The sequence below is a fragment of the Macaca thibetana genome, chromosome 2 (assembly GCF_024542745.1).
Source record: "Macaca thibetana thibetana isolate TM-01 chromosome 2, ASM2454274v1, whole genome shotgun sequence".
Classification (NCBI taxonomy): domain Eukaryota; kingdom Metazoa; phylum Chordata; class Mammalia; order Primates; family Cercopithecidae; genus Macaca; species Macaca thibetana.
Window position 1 is genome coordinate 91,999,818 of NC_065579.1, and position 14,517 is coordinate 92,014,334.

At 43.1% G+C, this 14,517-nt stretch overlaps 1 protein-coding gene across 1 annotated transcript in view; it reads left to right on the plus strand.

Annotated features, from left to right (window-relative positions):
* Positions 1 to 14,517, plus strand: part of CTDSPL (CTD small phosphatase like) — a 119,263-nt gene that overhangs the window by 74,888 nt on the left and 29,858 nt on the right. The window contains 1 exon segment of the mRNA XM_050780328.1: positions 6,797 to 6,951. Within this exon segment, the coding sequence (XP_050636285.1) occupies positions 6,797 to 6,951 (155 nt within the window).

Consider the following 14,517-nt stretch of genomic DNA (forward strand, 5'->3'; position numbering starts at 1 on the left):
TTACATCCTGCCATGTTAAGAAACCCAGCAAAAGGAGAACATCTTTTCCAATAGGGCTTGCATGAATCCTTGCAGAGTCTTTGGCTCAGGGTGGGTCATGTGCCCATCCCTAAGCCAGTCATGTGGCTCAGATTGGCCAGCCCATGATAAAGGACAGAACACTGATAGGGTGAGAGTGGTTCCCCAGAGGAAAATAGAGGAACTTTTACCAGAAAGAAGAGTAATGGATTCCGGCAGGCAAAAACTGTCAGATGTCCACTACGCTCCCCATCTATAATTAGTGCTTTGAAGATACTGGTTCTTGCTGGGCCAGCACTCTGCTTAGAAGACCAGGGAGGCATTTGGAAGGCTTCTTGTCTTGTCTTTAAAGAGGAGGGCAATTGTCTATATGGGCACTTTAAGCTGCACCATTCATAGACCGTTTGTAAGCCTGTTGCTGGCAGATGGGAGGTCCCCAGCCCATGGGAAGGGGCAAGGGAGAAATGTGTATGAGTGGGAAACAAGGTCTTAATTTGCTGGGCTGCAATGACACCAGGACCAGGGGCTTAGGCAGAGCATTAGCTCTAAGGGCATATCCAGGAAAACAGCCACGTGTTACCCTGTTCCTCCAGTGGATACACAAGGACCAGGAATAAGGCCCATGCCCCACATCTCCAGCTCTTTACAACCCTTTCCAGGGTTTCTGTTTCACCCGAGTTTGCTCAGAGAAATAGAGAAAGTTAAGTCTTAGGATCACCTCGGCTACCTCTATCAAGGATTTCCCTTTACTCTCCCTGTGGGGTATCTGTGCCCATGGCATGTTTGTGTGCTGGGACTGGCTGTGGGCATGCTTGCTTGCTTGTTTTTTTTTTTCAGACGGAGTCTCGCTCTGTCACCCAGGCTGGAGTGCAGTGGCACGATCTCCGCTCACTGTAAGCTCCGCCTGCAGGGTTCACGCCATTCTCCAGCCTCAGCCTCCCAAGTAGCTGAGACTACAGGCATCCACCACCACACCCGGCTAATTTTTTGTATTTTTAGGAGAGACGGGGTTTCACCGTGTTAGCCAGAATGGTCTCGATCTCCTGACCTTGTGATTCACTCGCCTTGGCCTCCCGAAGTGCTGGGATTACAGGCGTGAGCCACCACGCCCAGCCTCTTTTTTTTTTTTTTTAAAGACAGAGTCTCGCCCTGTCACCCAGCCTGGTGTGCAGTGGTGTTCTGTCAGCTCACTGCAACTTGTGCCTCAGCCTCCTGAGTAGGTGGAATTACAGGCGCCTGCCACCACACTCCGCTAATTTTTGTATTTTTAGTAGAGACAGGGTTTCGCCATGTTGCCCAGGCTGGTCTCAAACTCCTGACCCCACGTGATCTGCCCGCCTCGGCCTCCCCAAGTGCTGGGATTACAAAGAATGAGCCACCGCACCCAGCTGGGCATGTTTTCATTGACAGGGATAAGGAGGAGAAAGAGGGTGGTCTTTCTAAGCAGGCCTGCCCCGGGCTGAGCCTTGGGAAAATGGCAGCATGTAGTAGCCTATTGGGGGACCCAGCAGGGGAGACTGCTGGGTCAGCTAGCCACGTCTGTGGTCCTCCTTGCATGGTCCCCTCAATGCTCCTTTCTGATGTACAGCTTGAGGCAAGAAGTCCCTGGAACCAGATGCAGACCCAGCAGGCAGAATGCTGTGCAGAAGAGAGCTAAGCTTCAGCCCCAAAGGGAATTAAGTAAAGGGATTGAGGAGGGAGAGTGTATGCTTCCTGCCCTCCACTTGAAAGCATTGTTCTTTTCCTAAGGGAAAACAGCCCCCAGCAGAGCTCACTGGGACACGCAACCCCTCCCTTTTCCTTCCCCATGTCTATGTCTACTTTTTAGAGCAATTGATTAGAATCACTTCCTGAGATTTTTCTGGTTTTGCTTTCTGAATTACGGTTTATGTAACCAAGATCTGTTATAGTGAGTTGTTTCTCTTAGTTATCAGATATCAGAGAAAAAAATGTATGCCCGCAGAATCCAGCCTTTGATCCAGTGTTCCTGGAGAACCCCCCTCATTTATGAAGCAAAAGCTTCTACGAGACTATAATAATAAAAGCTAAAATGTCTAGGCCGGGTGTGGTGGCTCACAACTGTAATTCCAGCACTTTGGGAGGCCAAGGCAAGCAGATCACTTGAGCTCAGGAGTTCAAGACCTGCCTAAGCAGCATGACAAGACCCTGTCTCTACTAAAAATAGAAAAATTGGCTGGGTGTAGTGGCGCATGCCTGTAGTCCCAGCTTCTTAGGAGACTGAGGTGGGAGGATGTCTTGAGCCCTGGAGGTAGAGGTTGCAGTGAGCCAAGATTGCACCACTGTACTCCAGACTGGGTGACAGAGTGAGACCCTGTCTTTAAAAAACAAACAAAAATTATGGAGTGCTTGCTCTATGTTAGACACTGTTGTAATAACTCATTTAATTCTCACAACAGACCCATAAGATGAGTATTTATTATCCTCATTTTATAGATAAACTGAGGCACAAAGAAATCACACAACTTGCCCAGGTCCTGTGCTATTGCTGGTTGAGCCAGATTTTGCACCTAGGCAAATTGGCATCGGAACCTACACTCCTAACCACCACACATTCTTGTAACTTGATGGGCTTTACCTGTCATGTCAAGACATGTTGGGATGCAAAATCAACAGCAGAAAGACAAGTCAAAAAGCAACCGTAGTGGTCCAGGGACAAAATGATGAGGACCTGAGTCAGGATAGGGCAGGGACAAGGAGTTGCTAAGGACACATTTAAGAGTCGATTAGGATGTCAGAACCAACAACTTAATGAGGGAGAAGGGCAGATGTCTAGCTTAGGATATTGGTACCCTGAGTGAAGAGGGGAGTGGTGAGCCCCATCTAGATATGCCAAGTCTGAGGCATTCAGAGGAGATGTCCAGCAGACAGGTGGATGAACTGGCCTGGCCCAAAGACACAGCTCAGTCATACACACATTCATTTGGGAGTTTAGTGGCCAAAGAAAAAAACGATCTCCACAGGGAGGTTGGCAAAGGCTTCCTGGGTGAGGTTGGCTTTGAGCCAGGCTCTGAAAAGCAGGATGCTCTGAGAAGTGGGGAAATGGGGGGAGGAGGAGTGGGAGAAGGGATGTCAGTGTGATGAGGAGTCTACCGTGGAGGAAGCTAGGGAGTAAGGTGGGCAGGTGCTGGGTTTGGATAGGGGAGGTTTTCAGGGAAAAGTGACAGAAAGCTTTGGAATGACTTTTGATGACTTCCTCCTCCTAAGTCTGATTTTTAAAAATGAAAATCGTTATGGAATATTTTAAACTGATGTTCATAGTTGCTACTCCCTCCTTTGCTCTTCCAAAGTAATTTCTTAAAACCAATATTATGGGGAGATGTATGCATTCAACTATCTTTAATATCCTAAAAGACCTTGTTCTTGGATACCTGGGCCACCAGGAGACCTCTCATGTGTCTTATCAGTGGAAACATGTAAAGGGGGCAAGGGAGGAAAGGTGATGAGAGGTAAAGTCTTGATCAAAGCAGAGAAACAGCAAGACCCCTTTTGTGTGTACAAGGAGGGTGAGCAGTGGAGCATGGATGCCAGATGAGAAAGCCAGCAGGAGCGTTCTACCGGGCAAAGGACACTTCTTTGGTACCTTCTTTTCACATGGGCCTCCTCTGGTTTTGAGTTTAGTGGATATATTCAGTCTTGTTGATATCATAGACCAGAAGTGGCTGTGGGCCGTGGCAGTAGCCACATTGCTTCTGCAAGGCTGAGAACACTGCTGTTGCCTGGTTTGTCTCACAGGCTTGGAGTGTAGAAGCATAGGAATTAGGCTAAAGGTTGAGAATTAGAAGAAGGATATGGTTTAGAAATAGCACAAAGTTGCCGAAAGACAGTTTAACAAGACTGTTTACTTCCTCCCCACCATTATTAGAGCAATACATAATTACCAGAAAACATTTGGAAAATGTGGAAGAAATGTAAACACTTATGGTCCAACAATTAATTACTGTTAACTTTTTGACATATTTCTTGCAAATCTTTTCTTAATTATAATCTTTTTTAGTTTGCTTTGCTTAGTTATGATCAAATCGGATATACAATAATATATATTAACTTTTTCATCTAATGTTCTAACGTCAACATTTATCCATTAAACTGAATTTTTATTTCATGTGTCAACCAAAACTCCCTTACCAGTTTATGAGCAAGTCAAGGATCTTCTGGATGATAGCTGGGGGAGAGAAGCAGCAACTGGGGCTGGAAGGCAGTAGGGTCATTAGTACAGAGCACCCACGTCTGGAGCCCTATTCAGGAATAAGTGAATGCTGAGGGTCGGTGAGGCCAGTGCTGGTCCTGAGGAAATCCTTCCATTTACCCTTCCCACCTCTCCTGATTTTGAGAGTTCTAGACCAATCCAAGAGTGATTAGAAAATTAGCCACTGAGCCTCCAAGAGGTTCCTGCAGGCCCTAGAACTAACCTTATTTGAAAGGAAGAATCCTGGAACCTTCCACACCTATGAAAATGAGACCACTTTGACTGCTGCACTCTTTATACAGAGAAGGAAAGACCTGGGTAAGCTCCCTTTCCCTGTCTGGAGGCATGATGGCCTCCCAGATGCTCGGATAACTAATTTACTGACTCTGTTAGCTGTGTGTACCTTCTGTAGAGTAAGTAAGCGTGTGGTAGAAATTATGAGTAGTGTACTGGTTCCAGGTTTATAATTTTTTTAGTATGTAAGTTAATTTGTTAATTAGTGGGCTAGTTAGTCGTGGGGAAGATTCATGTCATCCAAGGATGAAAATAGGACCTGGAAAGGTGCTTTCTGCAGACTGCTCAGTGTCTCTGAGACATGAACAGATAGCTTGTTTACTTGCAGAGGAATGTGCTATCAGCTAGGGAAAAGATTTTTTTTCTTCCCCTGACTAAATTTTCTGAGTGTGGGATAAAAATTAAGACATTCAGAGTAACAATGAAATGGTTTAACGTATCATTTATATTAAATACAAGTTTATTGCAATGCTTTTCTCTCCCTATTTGGCGTGTTCCACCTTCTTAATCTAACCTAAATTGTTTCAAGATTGTATTCAGCATGGCACATGGGGAAATCACACAGTTTGGAAACAGGCCCACTTGGGTTTGAATCTGGCAAAGGAACCGACACAATCCTGCTGTATTTTCTCAATAGTTGTATATTCTCAGCGGTAAGATGGAAGTAGTAACACCTATCTCCTTAGGAGTATGCAAGATGAGGTTTGTGAACTATTGGGACCTACAGCGTTGGCCCTTGGTGAACAGTGGTTATTATCTCTTCCCACACTACCACTTAGGAGGCCCACATGCCTGGCAGTCCCAATGGCCTGGTCTGGCCTGACCTGCCCTTGAAATGAGATGCCTGAAATGTGATGGCTGGTGCTCTATGCATGCACCCAAGGATGCTTGAGGAAGATAAAAACAGCCAGCTTTCTCAGAGATTTATGGTTCTGAAGTTCATCTTTAGTAAGTGCTGATCTTAAATTCATACTCACTGGGCCATTTGCCCGAACCCAGGGTAGAAACCATTCATATCTGTGGAGTTGCTGGAAGAATAGCTTTTCAGTCCCTTTTCAGAATTTCCATCTGAATGCACTTAGTTTTGCTGCTGGCAGAAGAGTACCCCCAAAACATTCAGCAAAGGTTTTGTGATCTCTTGGGAGGAAAGGTGTTACACAAATCACTCCTAAGTGCACAAAAAGAGGAATTGTGCCAGAATTGCTTTTTGGGAGAAGAGATAAGCTCCAACAGTTATCATGTGGACTTAAATCATTTCCTGCACTGGCAATTTTCCCATTAACCCTAAGCATGGTCCCTTGCCTGCGGCCTCTTCTCAGAGCACCACTGACCCGCCTAGGCATGGCATGTGGTGGGACAGTCCCGGCTGCATTCCCAGGCAAATACTCCTGCCCCTCGAAGTTGTGAGCCCTCCCCTGAGGGGTGTTTTTCATCTATACTAATTTTCACCTTTTATTCCTGACTTGTGGCAGCTTGTTGTGAGCCTTGGATAAACAGAAAGGATGTGTCACTCCCTCCAGTGTCTTAGTTCAGGACAGGCTAGGGCACAGTATTGCCCTGGATCTCATGAAGATGGGCTTTGCCCTGGCCAGCCCTACTGGGGCAGGAACATGTGTTCTCCATCCAACATCTCCTGCTGTTTATGTTTTTTAAGTGAAATGGAAGCCTTCAGCCCTAAGCTCTGTGGATCCAGGCCCTCACCAACTTCTGGACAAACTCTTGGCAAGTTTAAGCAGGAGGTTCTTTTGTGCCTTTACATATCTTATTTCTTAACCCACAAAGTTAAGTCATTTCCATAGTGAGCAGGGGATGTCCAAGAACCTAGATTCAAAGTGATTTTTTATTGGTATCCATAATGGAGAGATGCTTCCCAGGGAGTGTCAAGTCTGATTTGTGCCTGAAAAGATGTTTATTTTGAAGTAGTGCTTGGTGCAGGGTGGGAATACTTCATCTGCTGGGTTCAGGAATGCAGATGGGGACTGACCCTGAGGGTGAGTCAGTTAATAAGCAAGCAGCCCCTGCTGGGCTGAGGTCAAAGGGATCCTGTCCAACCAGAGGGATTGGACTCCATCGACTAGCTGGCTCCTGGGATTCTCACATTGGATTCACAGTTCTTTAGAGTAATTTCCAGGAGCCCCTCATCTTCTCCTCCTGAGCAGGCCCTCAGGGCAGGAATCTGGGGTCTGGGGGGCAACTGCATACTCAGATTTTTGCATTATATTACAACTATCAGTACATGCTGCAGTTGGCCACAGTGTGCTCTGTTTTTGTTTCCAGCTTCCCAGTGCAACGTCAGCTTAAAGAAGCAGAGAAGCCGCAGCATCCTTAGCTCCTTCTTCTGCTGCTTCCGTGATTACAATGTGGAGGCCCCTCCACCCAACAGCCCCAGTGTGCTTCCGCCACTGGTGGAGGAGAATGGTGGACTTCAGAAGGTCAGTACTGGCGAGGAACTGTGCACTCCATAAAACTGCAGCAGCGGCATATCTGTCCCATCCTTGATGAATATCCTTAATAAGAATATGCAGAGCCGGGCGCGATGGCTCACGCCTGTAATCTCAGCACTTTGGGAGGCTGAGACAGGTAGATTGCCTGAGGTCAGGAGTTCGAGACCAGCCTGGCCAACATAGTGAAACTTCATCTCTACTAAAAATATAAAAAATTAGCTGGGCGTGGTGGCAGGCGCCTGTAATCCCAGTTGCTAGGGAGGCTGAGGCAGGAGAATTGCTTCAACCTGGGAGGCGGAGGTTGCAGTGCCATTGCACTGTAGCCTAGGCAACAAGAGCAAAACTATGTCTCAAAAACAAAAAACAAAAAGAAAAGGATATGTGATAGTATGTGTACAGCCATTTACTTAAAGATTTGAAATTACCAAGAAAAGTAAGCTTTTTTGATAAAGGATATCTCATTTAGCAACTAAAGATCATATTTGATGGGAGTTACGGGAGTCACTTCACATTTTTATAACATTCTCTCTTGGGAAGTTGAATGCATTAAACAGTTAAACAACCAGTAGCAGACTCACAAATAGATGAAAAGAGAAACAGACATAGAGAAGAGCTAACAATAAAATAATTGAGTTTAACTACCTTGTTTAATAATAAGCATGTTATATATTCTTTTGTATGTATCAAATAAAATATGTCATATTGTCACAATAGGTCAAAAACCAAAATCTACCAACATGCTGTCTAACAAATGCATCTGAAACAAAGTTACTCAGAACAGTTAAAAGTATAAGGATGCGGCCAGGCATGGTGGCTCATGCCTATAATCCCAGCACTTTGGGAGGCCAAGGCAGGCAGATCACCTGAGGTCAGGAGTTTGACCAACATGGCGAAACCCCTTCTCTAGTAAAAATACAAAACTTAGCTGGGCCTGGTGGTGGGCACCTGTAATCCCAGCTACTCGGGAGGCTGAGGCTGGAGAATCGCTTGAACCTGGGAGACGGAGATTGCAGTGAGCCAAGATCACGCCACTGTACTCCAGCTGAGTGACAAGAGTGAAACTCCATTCCAAAAAAAAAAAAAGTATAAGGAATAAGGATGAGCAAAGAGACCTCATACAAGTATAAATTAAGGAAAATAAGGGTTATAATATTAATCTCAGTCAAAACGGAATTTCAGGGAAAAATCACCAAAAGAAGATTATTCATCATGAAGATAGTTGACATTTGAGGACACAAAAGTCATAAAGCTTTATATTCCAAATAACATGAGCAAAGGACACAAACAGGTAATTCACAAAATAAGAAATACAGATGGTTCAGTCTTGTTGATATCATAGACCAGGAGTGACTGTGGGCTGTGACAGTAGCCACATTGCTTCTGCAAGACTGTGAACACTGCTGTTGCCTGATTTGTCTCACAGGCTTGGAGTGTAGAAGCATAGGAATTAGGCTGAAGGTTTTCATATGGTCAGACATGAAAAAATAAGAATGTTGCACATATAAATACATGAAAAATATTTAACATGTTTAGTAATCGAAGAAACGCAAACTAAATAATGAGATACCATTTTCCAGCTTTCAACTTATCAAAGATATTTTTAAACACAATATTTGGTTTTAGCATGGAGTGGTAGGAGGGAGGATAGAGAATGTAAATAAGTTGCTGGTAACAATGTTACTTGATGACACCTTTCTGGAGGAAAATTTGGCAATATGATCTTAAAGCCTTAAAAATATCCCTATTTGTTGATGCAGGCAGTTACTCTTTATGGACATAATTATGAATGTGCAAAGATTTAACCATGAGGTCCCACCCAGCATAGATTATAATGCCGAAAAATTATAAGCAACCTGATGTTCAACAATAGGCAGTTGGTTAAAAAAAAAAAACTATAGAATTAACTGTGCAATCAAATAGCATACAGCCCTTCAAAATGATATGTCGTAAATATTGCTGATATAAAGAAATGGATAGAGTGTCTCTCTTGTTCTCTCACACACATACACACACAAGCATTTATAAGACTGGAAGGACGTATGCTGAAATATGAAGGTTATCTCCTATTGCTCACACTGGTGGAATTATAGCTAGGATTTTCTCCTTCCCTCTATACTTTCCTCAGTTTTCAGAAAATCAGCTTAAATTACTTTTATGATTTAATAAATTATTTTAAAACCACATATGGATGTATAGAAGGGAATTCTGGGAAGATGACAGCCTGAGCACATGGCTCTGACTGTTAAAATTCCCTCCCAGGATAAACCCAGGTGGGCCTGCTGGTGGAGCCTGGAAAGTGCATTAAGGCCCCCAGTTTTCCTGACACCTTCAGGGTAGAGAGCAGGCACAGGATTTATTCTCTCTCTTACTCAATAAGAAGCAGGGAACCACCAACAGAGGAAAATGCTTACATCTCCCTGAGTCCTTGGACAAACACTCGAATGTATAGTCCCATGAGGTCCACTGGCCAGAAGGAGCTGGCGGATCGCCTTGGAAAGGGCTCATACTGCCCACACAATGTGTGTGGTCCTTTGAGGGGCTGCCCTGGTGAGCTGGATTGCTTCCAGTGCTTGTGCCTTGGAGGATCCAGTAGTGTAGGGGCTTTCTTCATCTCTGAGGTTTGTTAACATGGGCTCTGCTGGGCCATGAAAACAGCATTCCTTGCTGGGCCTTGCAGTACTCACTCATTTGCCACTTCCCAGAGAGCCTCATAGACTGACCTGCACAGACACTAAGGGAACCCACAACCTGGTGCAAGCAAAGAAAAATGCAGCCTCCACTGAGAAAGTCCAAGTTGAAAAAACTGTAATGAGACTCCCACTGTGGTAAAACTAATGGAAGAGATGGAAGAGAACTTTAACAGACAACTCAGGAAATGAATTATGAGTACAAAAGTAACATTTGGAATTTAAAAACTCATGATTTCTAAATATAAAAATTCAGTAAACAAACAGAAGGAGAATGGTCACTGGTGGGAACTGAATTCATGTTCTGGAAAAGCAAGTGGAAGAAGAAATATCTTACAATTCAGACCAGAAACACAGAGATGGTAATTGTGAGAGGGGACAGCAGGCATCTAGGAGATGGAACATGCAAATGTTAAGAGTTCCAGAAAGAGAAAAAGTAGTAGAAGAAAAATTTCTTGAGCTAAAGACAAAGCTTGAATCTGTGGATTGAAGGAGCTTACCAAGTCGACAGCAGGATTAGTTAGAGGAGCGCATGCCTAGATGTATCTGTAGAAATTTTGAAGTTTAAGGACAAAGGGAAAGTCTTACAAGATACTAGAATAAGTTATTTTCAAGGAAAACAGTTATATTAGTATCAGACTTCTCATCAGTAACACTAAAAGCCAGAAGACTATGAAAAAATATTTATAGGCTACTGAGGGAAAAAAATGGAAACCAAAAATTCTGTATGTGACCAAGATATCATTTATCTGTTGAGACAAAAGTTTCTTAGATATGTAATGATTCAGAGAGGGAACAAAACATAAAAATCTGGGTGAGATTGATACTCAGTTATGATATAATTGTTAAAAATGTTAGAAATAGGCTGGATGCAGTGGCTCATTCCCATAATCCCAGCACTTTGGGAGGCCAAGGTGGGCGGATCACGAGGTCGGGAGATCGAGACCATCCTGGCTAACACAGTGAAACCCCATCTCTACTAAAAAATACAAAAAATTAGCCTGGCCTGGTGGCGGGTGCCTGTAGTCCCAGCTACTCGGGAGGCTAAGGCAGGAAAATGGCGTGAACACAGGAGGCAGAGCTTGCAGTGAGCCAAGATTGCGCCACCACACTGCAGCCTGGGTGACAGAGCGAGACTCAGTCTCAAAAAAAAAAAAAAAAAAAAAAAGGTTAGAATTAAGCTGGGTGCAGTGGCTCATTCCTATAATACCAGCAGTTTGGGAGGCTAAGGCAAAAGGATCACTTCAGCCTAGAAGTTTGAGACCAGCCTGGGCAACATAGGGAAACCCCCATCTCTACAAAACAAATAATAAATAATTAGCTAGATATGGAGGTGTGCACTTGTAGTCCCAGCTACTCTGGAGCCTGAAGTGGGAGGATTGCTTGCACCCAGGAGGTCGAGGCTGCAGTGAGCCATGATCGCACCACTGCCCTCCAGCCTGGGTGACAGCAAGACCCTGTCTCAAAAAACCCCCAATGTAGAAACAAACATGATTTTTAGGAATAGAACTAATAATAGAACTGTAACAAGTGGCACAATTAGAAAATAGATCTTTAAAATTCACAGAGGGGGTAAAGGAGAAATAAACAAATTGAACAAGCCATCAAAATTAAGGAAAGGGAAAAAGAATAAATAATAAATAGCAAACATAACATAAAGAATAGGCATAAAACCTAGTTTGATGAACCAGATTCTTCTAACAAAGACCAAGACTACATCAGATTGGTTTGACAAATTCAGCTGTATGATATTTCCAAGAATATGCCTGTCATCAAATAGGAATGATTTTGTCAGTAAGTAAAAGAAAACTGCTGGGCATGGTGGCTAACGCCTATAATACCTGCACTTTGGGAAGCCGAGGCAGGAGGATCACTTGAGGCCTGGAGGTTGAGGCTGCAGTGAGCCTTAATCGCTCCACTGTCCTCCAGCCTGGGTGCCAGAGCAACATCCTGTCTTGAAAGAAAGAAAAAAAGAGAGAAGGAATGAAAGGAGAGAGAGAGAGAGAGAAAGTGTGAAAGAAAGAAAAGAAAAGGAAGAAAGCTGACAAATAATAGCTTAGACAATTAGGGGATTATTTTTCTCACACAGAAAGCCTGGGTCAGGTAGTTACTGGGGTTTATATTTCTGATGATGCCATCAAGAACATGTTTTTCTGTCTTTCTGCTCCCCTATCCTTGGTGTTTGCCTTCATCCTCATGCTTGCTATTTATGATCTCAAAGTCACAAGTTTTAGATATCCTATCCACATTTAAAGGAAAAAGATAGGGAGGGGTGGCACTGGCCATGTCTGTCCCTTTTATGAAAAGTAAATGCTTTCACAGAAAAACCCAGGAGACTTCTGCTTATGTCTTATTGGCCTGACACAGTGCCTGGCAGATTTCTTTTACTTACTGCCAAAATCATTTCTATCTGATGGCAGATATGTTCGTGGAAACAGTGTACAGTTGAATTAGTCAAACCAATTGGGTGTAGCCATTTGTCACATGGCTATCCAATAGCAACAGGGGAGGAATTTAGCCCAGCATATTCTTGCTCTCAACAAAATCAGGAGAAGGGAGGAATGACTCATGAGTAGATACACTAGTCAGTATGGGTTCGTTTATGCTTCAGTAACAACCTCAAAACCTCAGAGGCTTAAACAATAAAAGTCTATTTTTCACTCATGCTACTTGTTTATAATGGGTTGGCTGAGGCTGAGCCTTTTGTTCTGTGGCACTATCCAACAGAAATGTAAGTCACATGTATAATTTAATTTTTTCCAGTAGCCACATTAATGAAAATATTTTTAAAACAAGTGAAATTAATTTTAATAACATGTTATTTAATCACTATATCCAAAATATTATCTCGATATGTAATCAATAGAAAAAAATATTAGCGAGACAATTTATATTCTTTTTATCTTACTAATCCTTCAAAATCTGATGTGTATTTTACACTTACAGCACATCTTAATTTGGACCAGCCACATTTTGTGTGCTCAGTGGCCACATGTGACTAGTAGCTACCATACTGGACAGTATAACCATCTTATCCTCATTCACATGCCTATACCCCATCTCTTTGCTTCCATGACTGTCACAGCAGGACAAAGGAAATGTGATAAATCACATTGGCTCTTAAAGTTTTCACTCAGAAAACTCAGAGAAACATGCCTCATTTCAGCTGACATTTTATTGGCTAAAGTAAGTCACATGACTGCATTAAGTTCAAGGGGAATGGAAGTGTAATCCTCCCACATATTCAGAAAGAAAACTGGAATTATTTGGTGGACAGTGCTAATGACAATTGCAGTAGGTGACAGTTTCTGACATAACATCTAACATACAGATAAAGAAAGGTGGAAAATAAAGAAATGGGCAAAATATACAAAGCAGATCACACAGAAAGCAGGAGTGACAATGTTAATATCAGATAAAGCAGAATTCAAATTCAAAAGCATTAAACAGGATAAATAGGGGCACTTTATGACAAATAGTCTAATACATGAACCGTATAGTAGCCCATAGACCTTTATATATAAAATCAACAGTGCCACCATAGAAGAAAACTATATATGATAAAAAGCTATCTTCAAAAAATAAACAGCAAACAACACAGAAAAATCAATGGTAGGTTCTGGCTAATGGAATAAGCCAAGAAAATGAGACAATTGGTATAAACATGGAAAAGATACAAAGTTAGTCTTATTTGCAGATGACATGATTGTTTACATAGAAAACCCAAAAGACTCCTCCAAAGTTGATTCAAATCATAAAAAGATTTTGATTTCTCATGTTTATGAGAAATGTGTGTGCTGTTTCTGGATAGAAAGGCTTAAGTTCTTCTGGGACAAAAAAGGTCAAAGAAGAACCGAGAAATTTTTAGAAAGAAAATAAGGAAGACAGCTTGGTATCTTTGTAGATGAAATGATATGAGGAAATGGCATGGCAGCCTTGGAAGCTTTCCTGGGGTACTCAGCTGTATCTATCAGGAAATAGAAGCCTTTAAAGGCAGTTCCTCCAGCAGAGCTGAGCTCACTTGGACTTACTGTTCATTCATGAACTTCCTTCTATTAACATTTGTCAAGATGGCTTTTTAAAGAATTATGTTAACTTTGAGTTAATTTAGTTAATCCAAAGTGGGGTGACACGTTATTTCCATAACACTTGACTAGTCAATCCGGGAGACCAGACACCAGAGAAAGAGCCCTGTCAGAGTGGGGCAGTGAATTCCCAGAGGAGGACCCTCTGCCTCTTGACCCTAGCTTGCTCAGGACATTCGGAACACAAAGCCCGGGCCTATTAGATGTGGAAGCAGATTCCAGGCCCATTTCTACTGCTGATTCCTTAAGTATCTGTGCCTCTCGGAATTCAGCATGCCAGAGGAAGAGGGAAGGCTGTGGACAGAATGGGACAGATGACCTCTAAGGTTCTATCTACCCTCCATATTTACTTTTGCCCTGGAGAAATGAGGATTTGGAGCCTTTGAGTTTCCAGCTGCTTCTGCAGCAGCAGCTTGGGGTAGCAGCCATTGCCACCATCACAGCCACAACCTGGACCTACAGACCAGAAGCCTCCAGAGGCTGGGAGGAGTCAGAACCCCAATGGCAAAGACCATGGAGGACTTTTAAGGGCAAAGACAGCATAAAACGGATTGTTGGACACTCACAAATACATGCATACCTCATGCTGTATACACAGACATACATACATGTAAGCTTCTAGGGTAATTTTCAAGCCCAAATATCCTTCTAGATCAGCACTTTTGCTTGCTCATAGTGGACATTTTGTCAGGCCTTTCAGATGCATTGTTGTGATCTCTTGCATCATGGACGTGCTCATCTCATCAAAAGTGTGTTCTGAAGGTACACCTGTGTGCAGGGGA